Raw genomic sequence first — 25,399 nt, 5'->3', positions numbered from 1 at the left:
TTAATATTAACATATAAATATTAATAAGTATAATAGTTATTTATGAGTATGTATCTCTACTCTGATTAGGAGAGTTTCCCTGATTTTGTAAGAATCAACTAACCTACCATTTTCATTTTCTACATATGTTAAATGTTACGAAATTTGTATGTTTTTAAAAAAATATTGAGGAGTTAAATTACATAGGCTTATGAAATGTTTAGACCATTCAAATACTGGTTGCTGAGTGTGAAATGCTGGTGTTTTCTTATTACTTTATTGATTTAATGTGAACGTAAATTTTGTTCCATCTTATTTATAAAGAAAATGTCTCTTTTCTTCAGATAGCCATTTAAAATGTAGGCAAGTGTATTTCAATTATTACTGACTTGATTAATCATTTAGTAATCTGATTATTGCAGATGACATGCATGGTGTTGGTTTAAAGTACAGAAAAGTATAGATACAGAAAACTAAACGTGAGGCTGTATTGTACCATAACACATCTCATCTTTTAAAGGTCATGGAAATTGTCCAATTGTCATTATCTCTTGTTTTATGGAATGTATTTACACCACTTTGCATACCTATAAAGGTATACAAATTATTATAGATCTACTACAAGGCAAATGTGTGATTATCTTCCTAACATAGAAAATGTGTTTTATGTAGTTGCTCAAATAGTTTGAACTTTGAATTCTATATGGCTATTTTAAGAAAAAATTCCTTTAATCTAGAATCATGGGCTTATTTGGGTTGGAAGGATGAGAGAGGTCACTTGATCAATCTCCTGCTCAAAGCGGAGCTCACACTGAATTCAAACTGATTTGCTTAATCTTTGTCCAGTCAGGTCTTGAAAGTCTCCAAGCATAGAGATTCTGCAGTCTTCTATAAGATTCCCCAAGTGAGATTAGCTCATTTCTGTGTCACAAAGTATTTATCAACACTAATACAAAAGATAAGAAATAAGAAAAACCTTGTTAATTAAAATTCAGAGCCTGTGTAATGGAACAGTTTCTGGGAAATGTGAGTAGTTGTTGAAGGTAGCTAAACAGAATGGCTGTTTAAACCACAGGAGTTTATATTTCAGTTCTGAAACACAGCCTATTTATATTTTGTAATATCTGTGGTAAACAAACAATAAAGCTAGATTAAAACCAAGGTATCTGTAGCAATAACAAATAAATTACAGTGTACAATGGCTTTTGTATCCCATTTTCTTTGGATTTTCTTGAACTTTTAGTGTTATAAAGGTTAATACCAAATCATATCCTCAAAGGTATATCTGTTTGTTTTCATATGAATCATTTTACCTCCCGTATGGTATATTGCATGATGGAAGTTGAGACTGCATCATAGTATAATGGATATGAAAGGCTTTTATGGGGATTTCTGGCATTTATTTGAATAATACTTGTTAAACTCTAGTAGAATCTCTCCTTTGTTTGATTCATCCTTATCTTTTAATAGTTTGCTACTGCTGGTCATTGCTATGAACATTCTCTCTTTTTAGCAGTAGGCCCTTTTTTATGGAGGCAGCTGAAAATTTATTTGTTTCTAGAAGAGATTTTCTAAGTTAAAAGTACTCTGAAAATTGATCAAGATGATCTGATCCAGCTTTTCTGTTCACCTTTTCCATAAGATACTGGAATAAAACAAACAAGGGTATGTCCTAACCTTTAAGACTGTTTGTTCAAAAGTTGAAAGAAATTTCTTAGTTTGATAGTACAGTCTTATGTTTAGTGAACAAGTAATAGATAAACTGGCAAAAGCATAGCAACGCTTTACAGATGTAGCTGTGTTGACAATTTTTTCTGCGTAGATTAGTTTATATCTACACTTTGATGTTTGATATTAGCAAGTCAAAAATCACAAATTATTTCCAAATCACGGTATCTGTTAAACAAATACTTCTTAAAAAGTATATATTTGTTAAAGAGAATTGTTGCAGACAGTTTTGCTTGAGTGCAGTTACAAAGAAGTGACTTGATATGTAGAAAAAAAATGATTGGCTCTTGTCACTTGTAATGAAAAGTAGAGCATATAAATCCATTGGTAACTGACTTGACTCCATCCCAAGTTTGCAGTGATCATCCAGGATCTGTTTTAGCTACGTTTTGGTGATCTTTAAGCAGAAATTGCAATACCAAGAAACTTGTAGGCAAACTGAACAGATGTAACTCTTCAGTCATGTAGGACTTAGCTGAACACTTTAATAGCTAGAAAAGTAAAATGTCTCTTCTTCATCAGGTCACATGGATCTTAGCTGAAGGTTCAGATCAGTTATATAGGCTCTTACATAGTTCTGTACTTGTGAGTATAGGTTCCACCATTTGAGGATTTATTCAGTACCTGTTGCAACTTTTACCTAGTATAACTCTGAGCTTCCTATTAAATTCAATTAGCATGAGTGTGCGGTGAAGATTTTTTACGTTTTTGCATTGTTTCCTTTGAGATGTCCATTGTGCGATTTGCTGCAGGCTGTCATTTTTGTCTGCCATCCAATGTATGTTGGCAAGAGGGTTGTGTACTAGACTTTGTGTCTGGTCACAGAAAAAAATTCATGCATCTCAGCCAGACCATTTTGTTATTCCTTTAGAATTAAAAGCATATGAAACAGATGCAGCTTAATATATTTTTTTTGTTTTTTTTTTTTTTTTATAAATAACTTAAATATATTTATATTTAAATAACTTAAAACAATGAAGTTCAAATACAACTTAAAATAAAGTTTAATGCTGTAACAACAGTAAAAGCATGTATAAGGATGAAAACAAAACAAAACAAAACAAAAAACAAACAAACAAACAAACAAACCAAACAAACAAACAAACAAAAAAAAAAACATTAAAAGCTGTATGCCCTAACAGGAATTATACAAACGATAGGATATGTTACATAAAATACCTTAATATGTCTGAATTTTTGCTTCATCGTTATATAAAATGTTACTTTGTGAAAAGTGAGATGAAGTACATTATTTATTCCTATTCTTATTTTACATACACTATTTTGAAACATCTTTTAGAGCAGCATTAAGTATTTGTTTCATTAATAGATAGGAACATTTTGTAGTAGAGTAAACTTATTTTTTCCAAACTAACTCTTTTATCTGAATACAACAATAGACATTTAAAAGATTATATATTTTTCTTCATATAGTTTATGTATAGGATAGCAGTTTCTTGGGGGAAGTATTTAAAATACTGCTCAGCCTCCACACTTCCTATTGACTTGATAATCTGACAACTCATTCCAGCAGCCTTAAAGTCTGACATATTTTACACAACATTATCATCTGCTTATTATTATTATAGCAGCCATATTTAAGAAACAGATAGATTTTTTTATTATTTTTTTATTTTTTTTAAATAAAATATTATCAGATAATCAAGTCATGACTTATTCTTCAGGGTAAATTAATTTAAGAAACTACCCAGTTACAATGACTAAGATAATGATTGTACAACTCTTTAGAATTCTTTACAGCTTTTAGTTAACAAATCTCGTTTTGTGTATATTTTCAAATCTTTTCCATGTAGTCTCTTAAAAATAAACATAAATGCGCAAGTCCAGCTTGTTCAGTTTCTCAGTAGTATTCCAGCCTCTCTTGATACCTTGTCAAATAGTCTTCTTTAAAAATAATCTTCCTGCTGGAACTAGTTCTTTATAGATCATGTTTTATTAGGATATTGCCAGAGGAAGAAAGTGGGATGCTCTGTGTTCTTTCTTTGTTTTTTTACCTTTCATAGGAACACCTTTGTGGTTTAGTGTAACAAACATCTCTTTTCCTTTGTGTGTCCATTTTGCAGAAGCATATGTATTATAATGGTTTTCTTCAATTAGTTCTATGAAGTTGCAATCCTCATTGCATACTTTCTGTTGAGAGTAAATAATTTAGAGTAAAGTAAGTACATGTCTTTCTTAAAAAGAATCATACAATAATTAGATTGGGGAAGATGGGAGAAGAATATGCATCATACAATCCACGTATTAATATTATTAACATATATTAATTGAATAAGAAAGCTAAATAAATAATAATATTAGTAGTAATATTAGTTAAGTATAAGTAACTTCAGAAAATGTAACTTTTACTTCAGTAAACTTTGGCTTTGGAAATCTGAGTATTGGATACTATAGCTTTGTATATTCCCCATTAATATTTCACATTTTAAAAAAGTATACAAACTCTGATTTTTTAAGTGGGCATGAAAGTTAGGTATGTGTTGGATACATTTTAAGATGTTAGAAATGTATTTTTTACAAACTGTATTTTATACAAACTATTTCATATGAAGCTGTAGGTGCTACAGCTAAACATACATTTCTTTAAAGATTGTACATGATCATTGTTGGAAAAGTCAGCATGATTGTTAGACAACTGAAGAGAATTTAGCATCCATACCTTTCCATAGAGTCTTCCTGACTTGTTCATTGCTAGAAAGTATTCACTTTCCACTCCTTTGATTGCCACTATTCCAACTGCCACTGTTCTGATTTCTAGAATACCTGCAAAGTTACACAGTAAGGACCGTAAAATGTCTGTTTATTCTCTAGTCAATTTATAAGATTTATTTAAATGAATATACTTCTGTGCTTATTGAATATCCACATCAGTAGTTCTTAGAAAACAGAAAAAACATGTATTTATTCATGTGAAGAAAGGGCTAGATTTTTTAAATCTTCTTTATGAGACCACATCTGCATACGGCCACTTAAAAATTACATGATAAATTTTAAATGTCTAGTGAAATTGCCATGTTAATACAAGCAACATTTACATTTTCAAAGAACCATTGTGTCTTAGAATTTATTATACTCAGGATTCATTTGAAAGGATTATATACATAGCATAGCCATCAAGGTTCGCAGAATTTGTGTAAAGCCTTGATTTTGAAGACTGATGTAGCTGTATCACTGCCTTGAACAAGTGTAAACCTTAGAACCTGCAAGTGATAGAAAACAGACCATAGTGACTTAAATAAGATAAAGTATTTGCTTGACCTTTGTATGCTTCTATGACTGATAGAAATGGCAAAGTTACCTGTATTTGAAAATAATTAAGTTTTACCGAGAACTTATTCAAAAACAGAAGACATTTGGTGTTTTTCTACAAATTTCTATAAATTACTTTATTTTCACGTGGATGATGTACATCTGCAACACCTTTCTATAGTTCCTACAATACATATAAGTTACCTGCAATATAAAAATATATTTAGGTTAAAAAAACAAACAAACAAAAAAGACTGAAAAGGCAGGGAGTTGTTACATGGTGTAACGCCAGGTTGTCTTCAAGCTTAAGTATAATTATTTTTTTTTGTTTTAAGCAATAGTTTAGAATTATACCTGTGTGGAAGGGGGAGCAAGAAAGAGTGGTGTTAGTTTGTCACCTGAAAGATGACCTTCCTTCCAAACAAAACATTTCCTTTCTTTCTCTTTCACTTTTTTATTGACTCATTACAGCTACGACATATCATATTTTTTTTCATTAATTAGTTTTTGTTTGGTTGGTTTTGTTTTGTTTGTTTTTGTTTTGTTTTGTTTTTAAAGGCATGAATATTGCTGGTATTTCTCTTTCCCTATATTTTTTTTTTTACTATATCCTATTGTCCTTTCCTTTCTCTTCTGTTCCGTTTTGCTCTTCTTCCTTTTCCTTGGATTTACTGATGGATCAGTCCTTGCTTGTTATTGCTTACTCTTGGTGTGTCCCCTGCTGGGCATTCATCTCTCTGAACACATTTACTTCTTTACGCTAAGCCAACTTTAAGTAAAGCTTTTAGAATTCCTTGACATGTTCCACTCTGCTGCAGGCCTAGCAACAATTCTTAAAAAGGGCAATTTCTAACTGAAACTTACAAAAATTATATTAACTTTCATTTAAATTTCTCTTTAGAGAAACCACAGTGAGGCTGAAAAACAGATGACAATCTGCATCTAGCCAAACAAAGAATATAAGAGCGGACAGGATCTCTGGGTCATCAAGTCCAGTGCTCTGCTAGCCTGGGAATTGCATCAGATAATTCTCTTTTCATAAACTTTTCCAATACTAAATTGGAGTTGTTATTTCTTTGCCCCAGTGTTTCCGCCAAAGTCTGTTCCAGAGTTTGATTTATTTTAATGGCTAGAGACTCTGTAGTAATTTGCAATCTGCATTTTTTCAGCAACGGTTTATATCCATTTGTTCTTCTGCCTGTGCTGGCCATTATCTTAAGGAGGTTTTTTGTTTGTTTGTTTTTGTTTTTGTTTTTTTTTTTTAAGTCTATGTTTGAATTTTCTATTTATACAGAACTAAAAAAATGAAAGATTCAGAATAACTTTGTAAAACAATTCATGCTAATAGGAACTGAGTTTCCTTCAGTAAGCTGCTGTTGCCTGAAGTCACAGAAGTAAGAAATAGTACTACTTTTAAAAACGAAATGCCAAAAGCTTTTGCCTAAAACAATATTATTATTAGATTTTTTATATTATTTTAGATTTTTTTTTTCTGTTTAATGAAGTGGAAGTTGACATACTACTTGTAGGAATTACTATATTTTGGTTTGGGGTACTTTTTTTTTCTGCTTTATTCTCATCCAAAGATGTTTTTAGGTCTTTTAATCCCACTTTTCTAAGGTGTTCTCTGTGCATCTTTCCATAAAGTTTAGTGAGGGAACTAAACTCTCTATGACATGAACTCTCCAATATATATGTAACATAAAAAACGTTGTACTGTTAGCAAAGTTAAAGACAAATAAAAGAGACCATTAAGAGGTCAGTGGAAATATTGCTTGTGTACTTGTGATTCTCTTCACAGAATGCTCTAGCCTATCACAGGCAATGCAAGTACTCGTTTTTCTGTTCCCAGATCTAGATCATGTCTCTTCTGTTCTGTTGTGTCTTAATCAATCCTCAAAGGAGAAACTACCATGATTTTTTCCCTTTTCAGCAAAGCACTTTTGTGATTTAGGTCTCTCAAGCAGCATCTCACATGCACTTTCTTAATTGATCTGCAAGTGAATCATCACTAAGTTCCTCATTCTATTTTAAGGCATGTGACCCAAGTTACTTAGCAATAATACAGCATATTGTAAGCCCCCTTTTCTTCTTCTTGAGTCTCTGCCTCAGTAATTCTGTTCATTTCAAAAATGTAGAACTACTACAATTAATTATATTTTTAAATAAAAGCATATAGGAAATTGAAATATTTCTAGGAAACTTTGGGGAAAGTATGACATTATGGTTATTTATGACTGTGATAGCTGATGTTAACTGAGAATTTCATTAGTGATCTTTCAGTATATAGTATTTTGTGTGGAACTCACTTGTTCTGTTAATTACAAAGTGCCATCATGTACATAAATGAAATCAAAATGCTTTCCTTTATCTCCTTTATGTACAGAAGCTATAGAGACTTCTATGGTTGAGAAGTCGTATACTGGAAGTTTCTTAGTTTATCTGTATCAGCATTTCTTGTATCACATATGTAAATTTCTCATCCGGTATTGAAGGTCTCCCACCAGGAAGAATATTTGAGCAATATTAAATTTAATACGGACAGAGCTTTCACTACTTTAACTATTTTACATGGTGCTTCTGAACATACTAGATCCATAAGGTAACCAGCTTTTCCTCTAGACCTGTTATGCACTTGATATGCATCAAGTTCTTTGATGAAATAGTTAAAGGAATCTTTAATACTTATTAACAAGATACTATCACTGTGAAACTTCTAAACTCCTTGATTTAAACACAGCACAAACTTTGAGGTTAAAGAGATGTGCATAATGGAAATCACTGTCTCTTCAAATAATAATTTCATAATGTATTTAAATATAAAAACGAGCTTTTATAATATTAATAATTTTGTCACTAAAGCAGGGAATTGCTAGAGAATATACCAAAGAATAAAATATAAAATCCCTAAAATAAAGTGATTTGATTTGTCCTTCCTCATTTAATTTTCATTCAGAATCTGTATTAAGCCAACATATCACATTATACTACACCATATGGCACTGTAATAGCATTGGTCTGTCTTTATTTTGTATGTGTTCTTGATACTCCATTACTACAAGAAAAATTACATAATAGCAAAAAGACAGGTTTTTTTTTTTTGTTGTTGTTGTTGGTTTTGTTTTGTTTTGTTTTGTTTTGTTTTTCAAATAGGAATCTAATACGTCAGTAGGTGTCAAGAGGTAATAACTCTGTTCAACCAGAGTTTTGGTCAACTACCAATATTTCCTGTTTCTTCTGTCTGTTCTGTATCATCTGCTACTGGTGGTTCTTGCCAACAGGATGTGGGGCTAAATTAAATTTGGATCTGAGCTGATATGGTTATATCCTTATACTCCTAGTGTGTACGTTTCATAATACAGTTTTGACTGTTACATTCAGCCAAGTCTGTGAATCAGATCTTTCTATGAGATCTTTTCAGGTTTTCTTTTGTTCTTCTTTTGTTTTAAACTCTCCTTTTATCTCTCTCTCTCTCTCTCTTTTTTTTTTTTTTTAATTCTGTACCATTAAGTCTTTAATGGGACTCAAGAGTAACAACATTTAGTTTACTGGGAAGTAACCTAATAATCTTGTTTTTCTACAAATGCAGGAAGATGATTGATTCTGAGTAACTGATAGTTTTAAAATTAGCAACAAAATATCAGTATACTCTAAAGATTAGCTTTATCAGCTTTGCAAGGATGGTAACCTGAGTCAAGCAAATCTCTCCAAAGCTAAAGAGTGTTTTTTCTAATACACCACTTTCAACTGCCCTTAAGACATGAATTTACGTGAATGAAAACGTATTACTTTCATTACTCCTCTGCTATGAACAGTGTAGCTGGCCTTTAAGTCTTCATGCTTAATTGTAGTTAGCTGGTTGACTGGAAGAAGGTAAATACCTGTATCCACAGAAAAATGATAATAGAAGTAAACCAGTAAACCTACTATGCTGTGTAACATTTGTAGGCACTTTTACACCTAAAGGGTATACACCACACAAATAGAAAAAATACTAAACTGGCTTATATGTGGGATTTATCTTTGTCAGTTTCTAAATGTTTATGTAGCATCAGATTCTTCAGAGTAATGATGAGGAACTAAAATGCACAGTCAGAAGACCTTGTAAGGACAACCTCTTCTCCTCAATGTAATAGTATACAATTCACTGCCATATTTTAGCAAGTCCATTCTTAGATGCTTCCTTTTGAAGTAAAAAGTTCTCATCCTTTCAATATCTATTCATGAAAAAGGAAAAAAGTCTCCAATCTAGTATAGGAAAGAGAAAATTCTTATATGTAAATCATTCCATTTAAGTACTCTTTTGATATTTTAATAAATTCAGAATTTATTTAAAGATATGCTAAAATTGGTAAGATGCTGCTGATGAGAAGTCAACATGGCCAAACTACAAAGAGGTCTTATATATCATCAGATAAAAATGAAAATATAAACTATGTTTTTCAGTTTTTACTTTCTAAAGGATCCATGTAAAAATTTAGAGGGGGATTAAAAGAAGACTTGAATACACCACAAAATAGCTGGGAAAAAATCAAATTAAAGCCAGAAAGAGAAAAAAAAAATAAAAAAGAAAGAAAACGGGCATATAAAACTGAAAACAACTGTAATTTCTATTAAGTCAGCATGAAATTCCAAACAATTTTATATGGTTGTATGATCGGTGTATCCAGTATAGCTTAAAATTCCCGGAGTGAATTGAGTTTCCTGCAGAGATGAAATTCTGTCTGCTGTACCTAAAGGACACTCAGCTGAGATGGACTATAATTTCTCTTTAGAAGAAGGTGATTATGGGTGTTGGCAACAGTCTTTTAACCACTTGGGGAAAATGAAGTATCAGACAGTTGATATAAAACACGTTAGGGGAAGAAAAAAAAAAAAAAGACACAAAGCAGCCCTTTAAGTTGACACAGCAGTTTTAGTAGGTAGATTTTTTTTTTTTTTTTAATTTTTTGGCAACAATTGCATAATAAATTAGGTGAGTTTCCTGGCATTGTGGTCTAGAATGACAGTTTCAGTGCTTTAGACACTTGTACTTATGGACTTCATGACTGTGACCTGGAGGACAGGACAGTACCTTGGGCTGGAAATTTATGTGGAAAAATTGGCATTTTACTATATCAATTATACAAAATTGAGCATTGTCATGTGAGATCTTCCTTCCTTCCTTCCTTCCTTCCTTCCTTCCTTCCTTCCTTCCTTCCTTCCTTCCTTCCTTCCTTCCTTCCTTCCTTCCTTCCTTCCTTCCTTCCTTCCTTCCTTCCTTCCTTCCTTCCTTCCTTCCTTTCTTCCTTTCTTTCTTCCTTTCTTTCTTTTTCCTGGGCCAGTGGTATTTGATAGTTTTGTTTTGAATCACCTGGGGCTTCTTTGGAAAAGAACAGAGAACAAAACTACCGAGCTAGATAGATATCTTTTCACATGCTAGGGAACTGCCTCAGTATGATGGGTGATAAGATTGTTCAGGAAGATTTAGGAGGAGTTTTTAAGTATACTGTATTCAGTCCCTCATCAGCTGGATGTTTCTAAATGTTTCATATGTTGCTGATATCCTCTGGATGTCTCGTGCTTCTGGTCACTACTTTTCTATTTGTTAGTATCAGAATTTCTGTAGACATTAATACAAAGAGAAATTTTGGCATTCAGTACATTTTTCAGTAAGGCCAACAGCAATTTCATCCCAGTGTTTTTTTCTGTTTTGTTGGGTACGTATGTTTCATGTATATTATATATGAATATGTGATATTCTTTCTTACAAGAGAGAGGTTAATTTTTTCCTACTGCTAATAAGACTTCTGTAGTCTTCTAAATGCTGGAAAAAAGGGAAATTGGTATTTTTAACAAAAGAAAAGTAAAATCAAAAGTCCAGAAGCTAGTTATTACTATATATTATTATAATTTCCTTTTAAGGAACTAGCTAACATATTATACCTAAGACTGATTTTTAAAATATTCTAAATGCTTTAAAATACCAATACCACTTTTTAATCTACATTTTTTTTTTTTTTTTTTTTTTTTTAATATTTGCAGTACTTTATTTCTTGTGGCCTCTCTGTGCAGTGAAGTGGAAAAAACATTCTGTTGCTGATTTTTAGGGGTTAGGAGGCTGGCACTGACAGCTAAGCACTTGCAAAGAATGTGCTTGTGAAACACCCTTTCCTAGGCAGGATTGTCTTGAGATAAAGTACATGAAATCTCAAATACAAAAAGAGGGGGTAGAAAAAACTTGGATAGAGAATAAGTCAAAACAAAATGAAACTTCTAAAATATGTCTGACTTGTGTTTCTAATTAGATTTGGAGTACATATTTATGAATTCAAGTGACCTTTAGAGAGATGATTCAAGGCCAAGAAAAATGCTCTTGTCATTGCTTACAAGATGGTATTTTATGGTATTTAATGCAATTTGTTCTTTTGATTTGGGATTTATTAAGTTAATATTTGTGCCTCTTAAAGCAAGAAAGTACAGATCATGATTGTCAAGCACTGAGAATTCTGGAAAACTTTCATGGTGTTATTAGTGCATGTGTGCATTCAGTGAGGGAGCACAGTAAATACATTAGCTGGCTTATTGCATTTGAAATGTTTTTCCAGAGAAGTCTACTGGTATTTGTTTTCTGAAAGTGAATGAATAGTTTCATTGTGTAGTTTTGCAAGTTACTGGTTTCAAGAATATTTATCCCCTTGTATTTCTTAAAAGAAATATATATATATATGTATGTATATGCAAAGCATTAGTTTGTGCTTACTATTTTAGTTCCCAGTAATATTTTTAAACACATGTTTTAAAGTTTGTTTTCAGGTAGAGCAATTTCTGTGCTCATTCTCTCTCAAATCTAACGGTAAAAAATTCACAACAAACAAAGCTATTGATTTAAGAGATATTGTAATATTTAAGTCTTTTTCTACTATCCACCCATTATTAAATTACAATTGATAGAACGTCAAATTTTCATTTGTATTTTGTACGTTCCTTAACAAGAGAGTAAAAGAGTTTCCGAGGCAGTACCTCATAGAACACGTTCTTATGCTTCGTAAGAAGAAATAGGTAAAAAGTGTATGTCATAATAATTTTCACAGCAGAGATGAGATTGGTCCCTCCATACTCAGGAGTTTTCTGTCTGTATATGTGTTTTGAATATACCATTAGTTACAATATAAATGAATGTTAGTTACAATATTAGTTACAATATAAATGAAATATGAATATACCATTAGTCACAGAAAACAAAGTGTCATACATGTCTTATCAGGTACATACATCCATACATTCATTATCATTCTTTTTTTTTTTTTTTTTTTTTTTTTCTTTCTAATGCTCCTGCTTCTCTGCATGATACTCAGAATCTGGACTTTACGGTGTAAACACATGTAAATTATGTTGCTATTTATGGCAGAGACCAATATGAAAGTATTAAAGACTAAAAAAGCTGTTACTTCAAGTCTGTGTGCTGTTTCCATGCATGCATTTGCTGTGCATGCATAGACTATCTGAAGCACTCTAGGTATGAAGAGGACTGTAAAAATGACCTGCACATAAACAATGTGCAGGTCTGTCAAGGACTTCCAGTAGAACGGTTGAATCTACTGCTTCAGTGAGGTGCCAGACATCTGGATACCATGGACAAATACCCAGAGCACTTAAAACTCCAGCTTCACTCCCGTTTGTAATTTCCAGACAGGAAAGTTGTAATTGTCTGAGGAAGCATGACTAACAATGGAGAGGTATTCCTAGAGGACCTGATACAACATATTTTCAGGTCAAGCATCCTCAAGAAGCAAAATTTATTTATAAGACAGCCTGCATGCAGAACATCTGTTTGGTTAAGCATCACTGGCTGATGTTTAATTTTTTTGTTTGTTTGTTTTGCAATTCATGGGGCACAAGAACAGTAGGCATACTTAATAAAAATAGTGCACTAATTGCTAAGCAGAAGTTAATCGAAATATTTTTGTACTTTGTTGGATTTTCACGTATTGGTTATTTTAAAGATTTCTTACTTGACATTATACGGTTCATAAATTTCTCCACTGTTAATACTAAAAACTGATTAAAACAGTTAATTGCTAGATAGAGCAACTTCATAATAAACCATTGTCCTGGGGATACTCAGCAGCTGACAGTTACATTAGTTACAGGATTTGTGCCATGTCAAGGTATCTGAAAGAAACTACTGACTTGATAATTCCATGAAGATAGCACAAAACATGTAAGATAAGAACAGAACAGAGGAGAGAAGATAGAGTAGGGAACTGAAATGTCTGTTCAGATTGATAAATGTAAAGCAGTGCTCACTGTTTCACAACACTCAGTAAAGCTTACCTCCACTACATACAGTAGTGGAGTAGTGTGGATTTTAGTAATGATATTGTGGTGAATAGAGAACTGAAGAGAAATAGCTTAGAATTTCTAAGGGTGTTTTCCATTGTTATACTGTATTGTTTGGCTTTGGTTTCATATTGGCTTTCTGCTCATGTTGGTGGGTTAGATAGGATTGTAAAACAAATGCTTCCTTTTTCATCCTAAATGACAGAATAAGAAGAATTGATCTTAGCTATTCTGACCCTAAATTGCCTCCTCTCCTCTAAATGTCACTTTGGAACATTAGTGCTTTGGACCACTGTCTTTCCAATATTTCTGTTGATTTGATCTTCAAAACCAAAAGGGTGTGACAATTTTCTCTAAAGTAGATTGTGAAACTATGGAACTTTTAAGTTTAAAGTTCTTACATGTGAACAGTAGGATATAGTATCAACAACTGAATAACATGCTGTCCCAGTCAGTCATTCACTTGTGCATTTCTTGTTAAACTTATTTAGAACCTGTCACTTTTGCTGATCTCTGCTGTGCATTTCATAAAAATATTTTCTTGATCAGCTTCTTATATAGCACATAGTCATTTCTCATTTTTGCTGGAAACTGTTTCCCTTCAATAAAAACTGCCATGGACCTAAACATATGGTTACAATGAAAATATATATATATATATTTAGAATTAATAGTGTCCTATAAAATCCAAATCTTAATCCCCTATCTTAAAAAGCACTCTTTTATTAAAGCATTAATATTTATTGATATTAATATTAATATTTACTGATATTAAAAATGGAAAAAAGTGTGATAAGTCTGTTCACAAAAACAAAACTGTTTCAAACCACTATGAAAATTAATGATTTAATAGTTTAGAGCTGAATGTGTACAACAAATCGAACTCAAATCAGTGGTATCTCTTACTTAAGTCTGTTGTGCTAATTTCGCTAGAATAAATGATCTGTCTTAGTTTTGCAGCTTTCTTGGATCTAGCTTCAGAATAGTGTAACTATATGTAAAACCGCTGATTAACCTTTTCACAGCAAAATGAGATACATTCATTTAGTGGTACAAAACTTCCCAATTTTAGAGTTTCAGTCCCTACAACTATTTTAATAATCGAAAATTTGGAAAATTTCACATAAGACCAGAGCCACAGGTCTCTCCAAATTTTTCTGTAAAGTAAAGCTACAAATAAATTACCTTGTTCTTCAACATTTCTCATTATCCAGTATTTTTATCTAATAAAGAGATGGTGTCTTAATATTATTCTTAATATTATTAATATTATGCCACAGGCAATTAATTTCCTTACCTCTTTCCTGTGTAGAGTTAGGCATCATAGTTGTCATAAAATTAGTCATGTCTTTTCTGTGGAAGACTTTTTTTTCTGGTTTTCTAAGAAATGTAGTCCGTATTCAGGTATCTTTTGTGTGTATAAGAAATGGAATTATATGTTATCTGTTCTATGTTCTGAAAAAATTCAATTCCAAGTGCATTTTATGTGATATTACAGCTTATTACTGGTATAAACTGGTTGCAGGCAGTAGTAAAGATAGCATAACATGGTACTGTGCTCTGAACTCATTTTTCCTGAATGAAGTATCCCATCACCATCAAGGTCTAGCTGTTTTGTTCTGCATCATGTAGTTTCTCTAGCTGCTCCTGTGGCAGCTTTTCTGGCCCACTGACATGGGCTTGGGAGAATGAGTGCTGTAGCTAGATGCTGGAGACAAATAATGAAAAAACTCCCTTCCTATTTTTCAGGATTATTGAGAACTGTACTAAAATACATTTTTAATAGTGAAAATGTTTCCCAATGCGGCTAGGAACTGAATTACTTAAAATAAATAAAATTGAGAAAGTAAACGCACAAGAGAGAAACTGGCTGCAGTGTTCCTTAATTTTATACTTAAGGGCCTCTGGCATAGGAGCAAATGTATTTAGAAGATTTTAAAGTTCGAACTGTAAGATTTTGTTTCATGCAGTTAGGAGAGCATTTAATTCATAAACACTGCAATCCCTATTGGAATAGATACATCTTTTCCTCCTCTAAGTACTTATATAAAATGTAGGGCAAGCACTACCCAATTGAATACATTTTAGTTAGATTCCTAAATCAGATTTGCTACCTGGGGCAGGAATAGCTGACAACAGACATCTAAATGCATCAATTACAGTGTCTACAAGAACACAAGTAGGCAGTACATATTTCCTTTCAAGGTACAAAATGTAAGAATCTGATAAGAAAACCATCCTAACCCCTTGCTGCACCACAGAGTGGGAAGTGATAAAAACCATCTGACTCATTCTTTCTGCCTTCAAAACATTGCTGGACATATATTTATATGATATAGCCCCTCAAATTGTTCTGGTTTGCTGCTGACAAATAATTTAGATTTACTTGAATGTTTAAAAGGAATATTAGACCAAACACTGAACACTAAGCAAGCAGAAAGAGAAAATGAAAAAAAATAAATAATTAAAAACAACTCAAAATACAGATCAACCAAATCATCTAATCTAATCCATCTAATCTAATCTCATCTAATCCAGATCATCTAATCTAATTCCAATAAATAAATCTTTTTTTCATAGCTTTTTTACCTGATATTTTCCTGTCTTACTCAGTATATTGATCAAAATGTACGTCAATTATCCAATAATCCTTTTTTTTTTCCTAAATAGCTTAATAACTCCTTGTCTTTATTTAATCTGATATCATTAATTTACTTCTATTTATACACCATTTTAACAGTCCAAAAATTTTGTGTAAGATGTAAAACTGACTCTAAGAAAATCAGTAGGATATTTGTCATTGATTTACACACAGGCAGATTTTTTAAACCTCTGTTTTTATTTACACGATAAATGTTTATAAATGTTTTACTTTCTTCCTTAATCTTTACTTCTCTTCTAGCTTTATGATGCCACATCAAAACCCATCTTTTTTCTTTTTTTCTTTTCAGCTTTGACTTCAAATGTTAGGATGTAGAGGGAAATGAGGTGGTAACCATTTTGAGTTTGGTGATAGAAATGCTTATGCATTATATACCAAGTTTTGCTCACGTGCATATTATCATGAAGCAAGTGCGAAGACAAATGCAGCTAGTGTCATGTAAATATTTTCTATGGTGAATACTGTTTGTGTCAGATTCTGATATGGGCTTGGTTTGTATACAGATACTTTGGGTATATAACTAATTGTTTTTATTTTAGTAGAATATGCTGACAGATCTTATTTTCCAGAACAATTGTGTCGTAACAGTACTTGTGGTGGCCATGAAACCTGATTCCAGTAGCAACTGGGATTGCTCATTACAGTATAGAAGGTAATAAGCATCATCTGTCACAGGTCCACAGCCTTTCTGTGCTTTGGTCTTCTCAAGTGTTGCATGTAAATAATGTCCTAGAATTTTAGTTGAAGTTACTTGTACCGTTAAAAGTAGAAAGGAAGAACTAAGGGCTGCACACATTCCAGGGTGTTGTGACAGTAGTATCTTCTGAAGAGAATTTATTGGTCATAGCTAAAATGTAAAATGTCATGGAATAAAGTTAGCAGACTAAACAGTTAACAGAGCGTAGGTTTAGCCAAATTATATGAAAAAAAATCTTTAAAGCACAACACATTTTTATTATGCAATATTTGTTAATATATATTAAAAAATATGTTTTTATATATGTTTTTATATAAAACATATAAACAGTTTCCCTTGCTTTTGTTCTAATTGTTATATGCCAAGTGCAGTTACCTTTATTTCAATTACATTATGATTGTTTAGATCAGTTAAGGATATATTAAATGGAAACCATGAAGCTAGAAAGCTGCCTTGTGTCGTTATCAACTGTCCTTTGCATTACCTCAGATAGCCCCACCTACAGGCTTGTTTAAAAGGAGGATTTTCATGAATGTACTACTGCCAAACTCCACCTTTGTTACTGAAACATCCTTAAAAACCTAGCTCTTAGTGATCAAGTCCCTTAAAAAAATTCTTTAATCACTTTGACAGAAATTAAACTAAAACTTCAATTTTAAAACATTAGTAAAATTGTTATGCCATAACAGTGGTCTCTCAATAAACTACTTAAAACTATTTAAAATGGGATAGAAACTACTTCAATTTCTTTACCAACTAAGGAATATGTTCTGTGGCCCTGAACTGCAGAAGGAAAAACGTGAGTTTTTCTTTGCCTGCAGTAGTTTTCTTGGCTCTCAGCACACGGATACTATATCACTATTTTGTGACTGCTGATAATAAAGTTGTCTATGACCAGTCTGTTAAAATATTTAATATCTTAAATTCAGATTCATGCTGGCAGCCATATTATTATATTGGTAGAATTCCAAATTTCCATCTGTGACAATATCAAACAGCCAATTTGATAAACTAGAGTGCAGTCACTGGCATAAGCATTAAGACATACTTTGCTCTTGATCTTAAGACAAATGGAAGATTTCATGCCAATCAAGCATTTGATAACAGCTTTAGACAACAGCCTTTGGGAATGCCTCACTTTTTAATTTCTTTGTGACGATTTACATAATTCTTATTTTGCTTTTATATGTATCGATGTCTTGAAGTTTAGTGAACTCCACAGAAGTAATACATAAGCAATCTGTACCAGAATATATGGTTTACAGGTCTCTTTTTTTTGTTTCTGCATTGTATTTATGATTATTTCTTCTCCTTATGAAGTAAGGAGAAGATTATTTCTTCTCTTACTAGTGATTGTAACGTAAAAGAAAAAGTTACTGTGTAATATTAAACTCTACAGGAAATTTTAGAACGGAGTTGAAGACCATGAAATTATGCCAGCACAGAGCTTGGCTGTAACCATACTAATACTTTCTAAAATTATATATAAATTCTTGTTCTTGGTAAAGAATTTGTTATGCTATTTGCTGTGACTGAAACAATTACGTCTATTCCAAGAATTTAATGTAATGAATAAACCTTTTCTTTTTAAAAATATTTGTGACTTCAGCTGTATTGCAACAAGAAGCAGGAGAAATAGTACCAAAATTGACCAAGAAGGTCTGTTTTTACCATACAGAATGAAACAAAGTACTACTGCTGTTCTTAACTTGCTCCTTTTGTGCCACCTGCGTGACTATAAGTGTATACATGACTCATATCTGAATGCAAATGTTACACTGTAAAAGATGTGTACAAAAATAGATTATATTATTTCTACTGTTAAATTTATTCAGTGTAAATAATCCAATCAGTTTCTACTTGGTATAGATATGTGGACCTGTGGTTTTAATATAGGTCCAAAAACTTAGTATAAACGTCCATTTATATCTTCTATGCAGAAATATACTTTTCAACATATATTTGAGGAGTTATAGCCAGATATTTTTCAAATTGAATATCATCAATTGGGTGTATTATGATGTATTGTGCCCTTAAGCCTGTACCTTCAGTAGAATAATAGAGATAGCTGTTGGTAAGCTAGATAAGTAATTCTGACTTGAAACTCGAGAAGAGATTAACGGTGGAAGAAGAATTTCATTTTTCTTTATGCCTAGTCTGTATTGCCAATTTTATGAAACTCCATTTTAAAGTAAAAGCACGTGGATTTTCAAAAGCAATAGTTATTATTTGGCATCCTTCAGATTGACTCCTCAGTCCATTAGAAGGCATCAGTATCAAAACTCTTGCTGATTTCAATAGAGCCAGGCTTTTACAAACTGACTGTATTTTTCTCTTTCCTAATATGGGTCTTTCAACTCCTGAGCAAACTTTTCCTGATGAATCACAGGGATAGATAGCTTTTCCACTAGTGAGTAACTTAACTCCTCCACAGCTGTGCAATTTTTTTTCCTACTTTCAAAAGCAACTATTTAGACTGTTATTGATAGTTCTTTATAGTTGATCATTATGTCTGCAAGAGTAGAACAACCATATCTTGACTATATGTTGAAAAGAGAGTTAATGCTGTACTTCTCTACAATTACTTTCTCATGTTGATTACATCTCTGCATTGTTGAGAATGTTTCAATCAAATATCATAAACACTAAGAAAGGAATATTTTTTTTAGGCAGAAACCTATGTTAATGAAATAAACATGGCACAGCTCAACAGAAACTAAATCAGTATTTTTTATTTACTTTATTTTATTTGTACAATACCACCTATGAGATAAATTGCAGCACACCATAGATGACATATACATAATTTGCCAGGGGTACCTAACAGAGACTAAGAGGAGAACAAAAAAAGAAGCATCCCCCTCTGATGGGTCTAGAGCTGGAATAAAGTAAATTTTTTCCAGGAGCTGTAACTAACTCCTAGGAACAGGAGCTTTAACTAGTAATTACACTTAAGTTGAAGTCATCTGAAAGTATCCATACCTGCACTGTTGAAGTGTGAATAAGACAGTATACTAAGTTGTGAACAAAGGTCATCAGTATTTACAGTGCTATATACAGGCAGAAATACTGTGCATTTTCCTGCCTCGCCTACAGTCGGATGAGAACACACTCTAGTTTTGGAATTCACATAATTTTCTTTGAGGAAACAAACATAATTACCTTCTTGTGTACCTTGTACAAAACTGAAGTTTGTTATATTTTCTCATATACCACAAACAAAAAGGCATCACAGATAGAAACAAATAGTGAACAGCTAATGTGAAGAGGTGGAAAGGGAAGGAAAGAGGTTTGTTTGTTTTAATGATAGTCATGCATTTTAATTTAGCCCCAGCAGGTTAAAAAAAAAAATAATAATAAGTATATCTTATGGATACAAGATGGTCATTTGCAAGTGATTAGGAGGCCAGGAAATGCAGGTTTTATTACTTATTTTGTCTCAGTGGATAACAATGTCTACTTTCACTCTTTTGAAAATATCACCTGAAGTAATTTAGAAATGTAAGTACCATATATATATGTGAGGTTTAGGCTTAAGTATTCCTTTTGGAAATGTAACTTGAAATATCACTCAAGTGCTTGTCATCACTTTTAGAAAATTGTCTTTGAGATGTTTACAGATCTTGTCTGAAAAGGAGAAAGTATGTATATAATACCTGCTCATATTTATAAAATATTTTGCTATATAAGAAGAAAAAATGGCATTAATTTTCACTTTGCTCTTGCCCAAGATAGGTATGTATAACATTCCAAATGTTAAAACAATTTTGAATAATTTCTCCACAATAATTGTCGTAAATACATCATTACCACTAGATCAATTTGTGCTTAAATGATATAGGCACTGGAACTCATCACATCCTCTTAAATAGTCTGGTTGGATCAGAGCTAGGCTATTCACCACCTTACTAAATTAGGATTTTTATGCCTGCTGTTTTATGAGTCATATGAAAAATCACATGCGTTTTGTCTAAATGATGCTAGTTTTACCATCTTAGTATAGACCGGTTTTGCTTCCAGTGTCCCTTTTGGATGAAAGTGCCATTTTAGAAATCATAATTAAATCATTCAGAACATGCCCTAAAACAATATGATTAAAATAGATGTATTCAAATTCAAAACACTGGATTACTTAGTTAAGAAAATTAGCAGAGCATGATTTCCTTGAAAGATGTGGTAATAGTTTCCTAGAAAAATGTGGCAATCTTTTTTTTTTCTTTAATTTTTTTGCATGACAGTTATTTGCAGTATTATAGACTGAATTTCTCAAGCCACACAGAGAAGCAGACAGAATAGAAGGCACACTAAGTAATTTTAATTTGATGTTTGCATTCAAGTAGCCTGAGCACCATTTTGCTCATTTGAACATTCTGACTGAAATGGGTGTACAATAATTTAGAAGAATAGTTTTACTAACGGTGTATTGTTTTTGCTGCTAAAGATTAAATGCATTTAAAGGGACGTGTGAAAGCGGCCTGCAATTCTTGCCGTTTATAATTTATGTAGGCTCTCCTTAGCTTACACTCAAAATTCTTGTAACACTTGTTTTCCTTTGAGTTAATGAATATTAACTACAAACTCCAACACCAGTTCACCTGATGTATGGCTGTTACCTTGGCAGTAAGGTAGAGGAATATGCCAGACCACTTGTACTGTAGAACCTCAGTAAGAAAACTTGTCTCCTGACTGCTGAAACAGATGCTTAGACTGAATAGCAGCACTCTAAAACAGAGTACCACTACTGTAGGGGTGGCAGGATGTGAAAGAGAGCAAAATGCTCAAAACACCTGTGTAGTTGATTACATTAATAAGTGGAAGGAAGGAGAGGCTAACAGTGAGCAAGGGGGGTTTGTTACAGGGAAAAGGCTCTCCCATTGGATCTCTTTATGGCTTTCTCTACATTTCTTATCTGATGAGGTAGGGGGTAGTATTTGTTTCTTGAGTGGATGAATACTTTTTTTGGAATCATAATTATGATTTTTTTTTATTTTTTTTTATTTTTTCTGACTTGTACAGTATCTTAGAGTCTTCTAAAGAAATACTCACTTGCCCTGGGTCTCATGTACCTTCTCTTCAGTTTTGGTTATAAATCTGTGTTGGAAATATTGGCCAGGATCTCCATGCTTAGTTAAAGAAATAGAAGGTTCATTTAGAAGAATGGAGCTTGCTTGAAATGGGATAATCACTTCTGTCACCTGCTAATTTGCAAGTAGCTTCTTTTGCTGAATATCAATTCCCTGTCCCCAAATATTGTTTATTTGTCATGCTTGTAGCTCATATGTCAGGTGTTTATTATGTGGTAGAGATTTTCTTTTTGTACTTCTATGGAATTATATTGGTAAGTTGTGCTAAACTAATACAAGCAATAGTGCTGGGTAGGGTACAGTGAATCTCACTGTGGACCAACGTCTTTGTCACTGTCCTTATGTGGGGTTGTGATATATATACTAAGTGATATGGTTGTGGTGAGTTGAAGGCTTCTCAGGTGCAGTTTCCCCCCATGAGCAAACATGACGGACTGTTGATGAAAAAGATTTTGTACTTGCTTGTAAGGCAGCCCTAGCAAGCAAATCTCATTGTTTGAATCTCGTTACTAGATTCACATAGCTGTTTCCTAAATCCCTGTAAAATCTCACCAATGAGGACTCAGTTGCTTGGATTTCTGTTTCATCATGCAGTCCCTAAGCTGTTCCAATGGAAATAAATTAGCAGGGTGGAAGTGAAGTTGCTTTTGCTGGTGAAAGGTGTACTCTCCAATTGTATTAGTACTGTCTGCACTCCCTAGGATTCAGTTATCTTTACTGTTTTCCTTCTGAGTGTCTGTCAGGGAGTACAACTCTTGTTTTCACAAAGCCCTTGCTGCAGAAGCTACAGGGGGAGTGAATGGAATCAGTTCATTCCCTGCTCTGTGCTGCCTTCTCTTGAGTTGGCGAACACCTCAATTTTCTACCAAATCCATTGGCTCAATGGCTAGCTAGAAAGCCTGACCATTGTCCCTCTCAGAGTTCATGTAGGCCACTCAAATTCAAACCTACCATTATCACACAACTGTGTGTACCTGTTATTCAAAAGGGCCAGAAAGCTCCCGTAGTGGGCACTTCCACACACGTGACAAGCATTTGATACTTTACATTTGTCACTGTATTGCTTACAGCTGTGCATGCAAACAGCCCATAGAACCTGAGCAGCTCTGGGACTTTGGCCCAGACCAGATCCATATCTGACCTTTTCAAGATCTGATGTTGACTGTGAGTTTTCTGACTAATATCTTCAGCTGTATGTTCATATAATAACTTATGTCTGTAAGAGTCAAAATTTCTCAATTTACATGTATTTACTGTAAACAGTCCCTTCTGATTGAAGTATTAAATCATACTTGACATTTAAAGGTCATAATAAAAGCTTATAAAATTAGCACACATGATCAATGAAAATATGACCTTATTAGCATGGGCTTTCTTTTATTTTGAAGATGTGGCTTTCTAGTTAGACAAATTCCTGATTGTCAAAATGACTAAGGACAAGTCTGATCATCATCTTTTTAGTCTATAGCACCTCCCAGTGTTTATTAATACATTTAAAAAAAAGCAAACCAACTTACCAAAAATAGAAGTTAGGCGTGGCATATGTGCTATTAAAGGTTGAAGTACTAATGCCACAAGACTCAGAAAAAAAACCTACAAGTAACAGAGGTCTTCACAAGATATTTTGGTTGAAGTGGTGGACTTGAGTGATATTTGTTGCTCCCCCTGTTTTAGAAGTTATTTTGGTGCTATGAAATGGACATGTTATCTGTATTTTCATTTATGGTTTTTCATTGATCTGTCAATGTTCTGACTGTGGTTAAATTTGAAAGATGATATCTTGCAGGAAGCTGTCAGTGTTTTTAATGGAATATCTGTATTCTTCTATCATTTCAGCCTGTTGTTTTTAGTTTGAATTGTCAGATTCCTGCTATAAGAGCAAGTATTCACTTGGAATTAATTGAAATAGTTCTTCTGATGCTAACCTGGATTTACTTGTCTCTTTGTCTGATTCAGCCTGTTTTAGAACATTTCAGTGATCTGTTGATAAAATGTTCAGGTCATAGACAGTGTGTGTATACTGTAAACAAATCCCACTATGATTTAATCCTCATCTTGTTGTTTGTTTCCAAAGCTAAATAACAGTCAAGAGAATATATTGATTGCATTGGTATTTTTATTACTTTTTTGTGTGTGTTTTCATGAAGTTGTGGGCCACATCTGTGAATATCCATTTCCAACTTTTCAACACCAATTGTTACAAAGAATTTTTTCCATTTGTATAAATGATGTCATGTGTTATGAAAGTTTTAAAGTGTGACAATTCAGTGCTATGATTGTTAGCCTCTGTTATTGTCATAGGAATCTTCACTGTTAACTTTTCCTTAGTACTGTTTCTAAATTGCATACACCAGGAGGCTAACTTGACCTTTCCATCAGCTCATATCCAGAAGTAAAAATAAAGTCAAAGGTCAAAAAAGACAATTGAAATACAGTTGCCAAATATAGTCATAGACAGCCAATTATGTAATGAAAGCAGTGTGCCACCCAAGGAGAGTAACAGCCTTCATTTGCCTAAACTTCTTCTGTTTTAATGAAGAAAACATTCCAAAATATACTGCTAGCTGGTATATCTTGCAGTGTGGAATGGTATAATTACATGAATTAGGATGTCTTGATCTTCCTGAGCTTTAAGAAAGATGTAGGGGGATAAATCAGCTTTGCATAGTACTCCAGAATCCTAGAAATGTAAAAAATATAAAATAAAAAAAAAAATAAAAAAAAATCGCTTTCAGATACTCAAACAATACAGAAAGCTTGAAGCTGTGAAGGGATGTGTCTGGAGTTTGGTTTTGTGTTGTAAGAAAGGCTGTATAAGGAATTGTCTACCAAAATCTTTTTATCTACATGGAAAATAGCTTCATTAAGATTTGAGTTCTGTGTTTTTCTGTCTAGCTGTTGCCTTTGTTTATTTTAGTTAATTAATATTATATTAGTCAATATTCTATATTAAAAGTATTTAATGTCTAGAACATTAGCACACAATTCTTTTGTAGGCTTGGAATTTTTTCACTAATCATTTTTGAAGCTCTTAACATAGGGGTGTGTAATTTGTCTTTTGTAGAGACCCAGAGAGGTTGAAGAATTTTCCCAGAGTCTGTAAGCAAGTTGCTTAAAAACTTGGATTAGCCTCAAGTCTCTTGAGTCTCAGGTCAGGGCTACTTCAGCAAATTTTCTTCAGGATGGAGCAATAACATGCTTAGTGATACAATACTGTTTGTGTGTGTGTGTTTTGTTTTTGGTTTTTTTTTTTTTTTTTTCATTGATAAATTTTAAATAGTGGAGGAAAATGTGGGGGAGAAAAACTACATTTTTATCTTTTTAAATATATTCATTACCACCTTATGCAGCCAGCTGCTAGACTTAATTGATGGTTCCATAAAAATGTAACATTTCTCACTTCTGATAAATCTCAATATTGAGAGATTCAGAAAAACTCAATACACGTCTGAATTATAAAGGTGTATCAAAGACACATGAATCATTTTAAGCACAATGTATGTAAACTCAACCTTTTTTTTTTTCTGCTAATCACATCTCTCAGCTCATCCTTCTGAAGCACAAACAGACATGGCCCTGTCAGTATATTCTAGCTTCTGAAGCTGCTGACTGTGCCCGAGCCCAGAGGCTTGATTCTCCCCTCACAAAGCTTATGCG

At 32.8% G+C, this 25,399-nt stretch overlaps 2 protein-coding genes across 9 annotated transcripts in view; one reads left to right on the top strand and one right to left on the bottom strand.

The window, feature by feature from the left end:
* Positions 1-25,399, top strand: part of FAM227B (family with sequence similarity 227 member B) — an 83,523-nt gene that overhangs the window by 18,925 nt on the left and 39,199 nt on the right. The gene's annotated exons all lie outside the window — the stretch shown is intronic.
* FGF7 (fibroblast growth factor 7) overlaps positions 2,694-25,399 on the bottom strand; it is a 29,303-nt gene continuing 6,597 nt past the window's right edge. For all 5 annotated transcript variants that reach the window (XM_038184846.2, XM_005019482.5, XM_005019483.5 and 2 more), the window contains exons 3-4: positions 4,388-4,491; positions 2,694-3,858 (exon numbers count right to left, since the gene is read on the bottom strand). In XM_038184846.2, coding sequence (XP_038040774.1) covers positions 3,664-3,858; positions 4,388-4,491 — 299 coding nt within the window. In that variant the 3' untranslated portion in view covers positions 2,694-3,663. The remainder of the gene's footprint in view (positions 3,859-4,387; positions 4,492-25,399) is intronic.

Source organism: Anas platyrhynchos, chromosome 11 (genome assembly GCF_047663525.1).
Source record: "Anas platyrhynchos isolate ZD024472 breed Pekin duck chromosome 11, IASCAAS_PekinDuck_T2T, whole genome shotgun sequence".
NCBI lineage: Eukaryota > Metazoa > Chordata > Aves > Anseriformes > Anatidae > Anas > Anas platyrhynchos.
The sequence above is the reverse complement of the archived record's forward strand: the minus strand, read 5'-3'. Positions and strand labels throughout refer to the sequence as shown.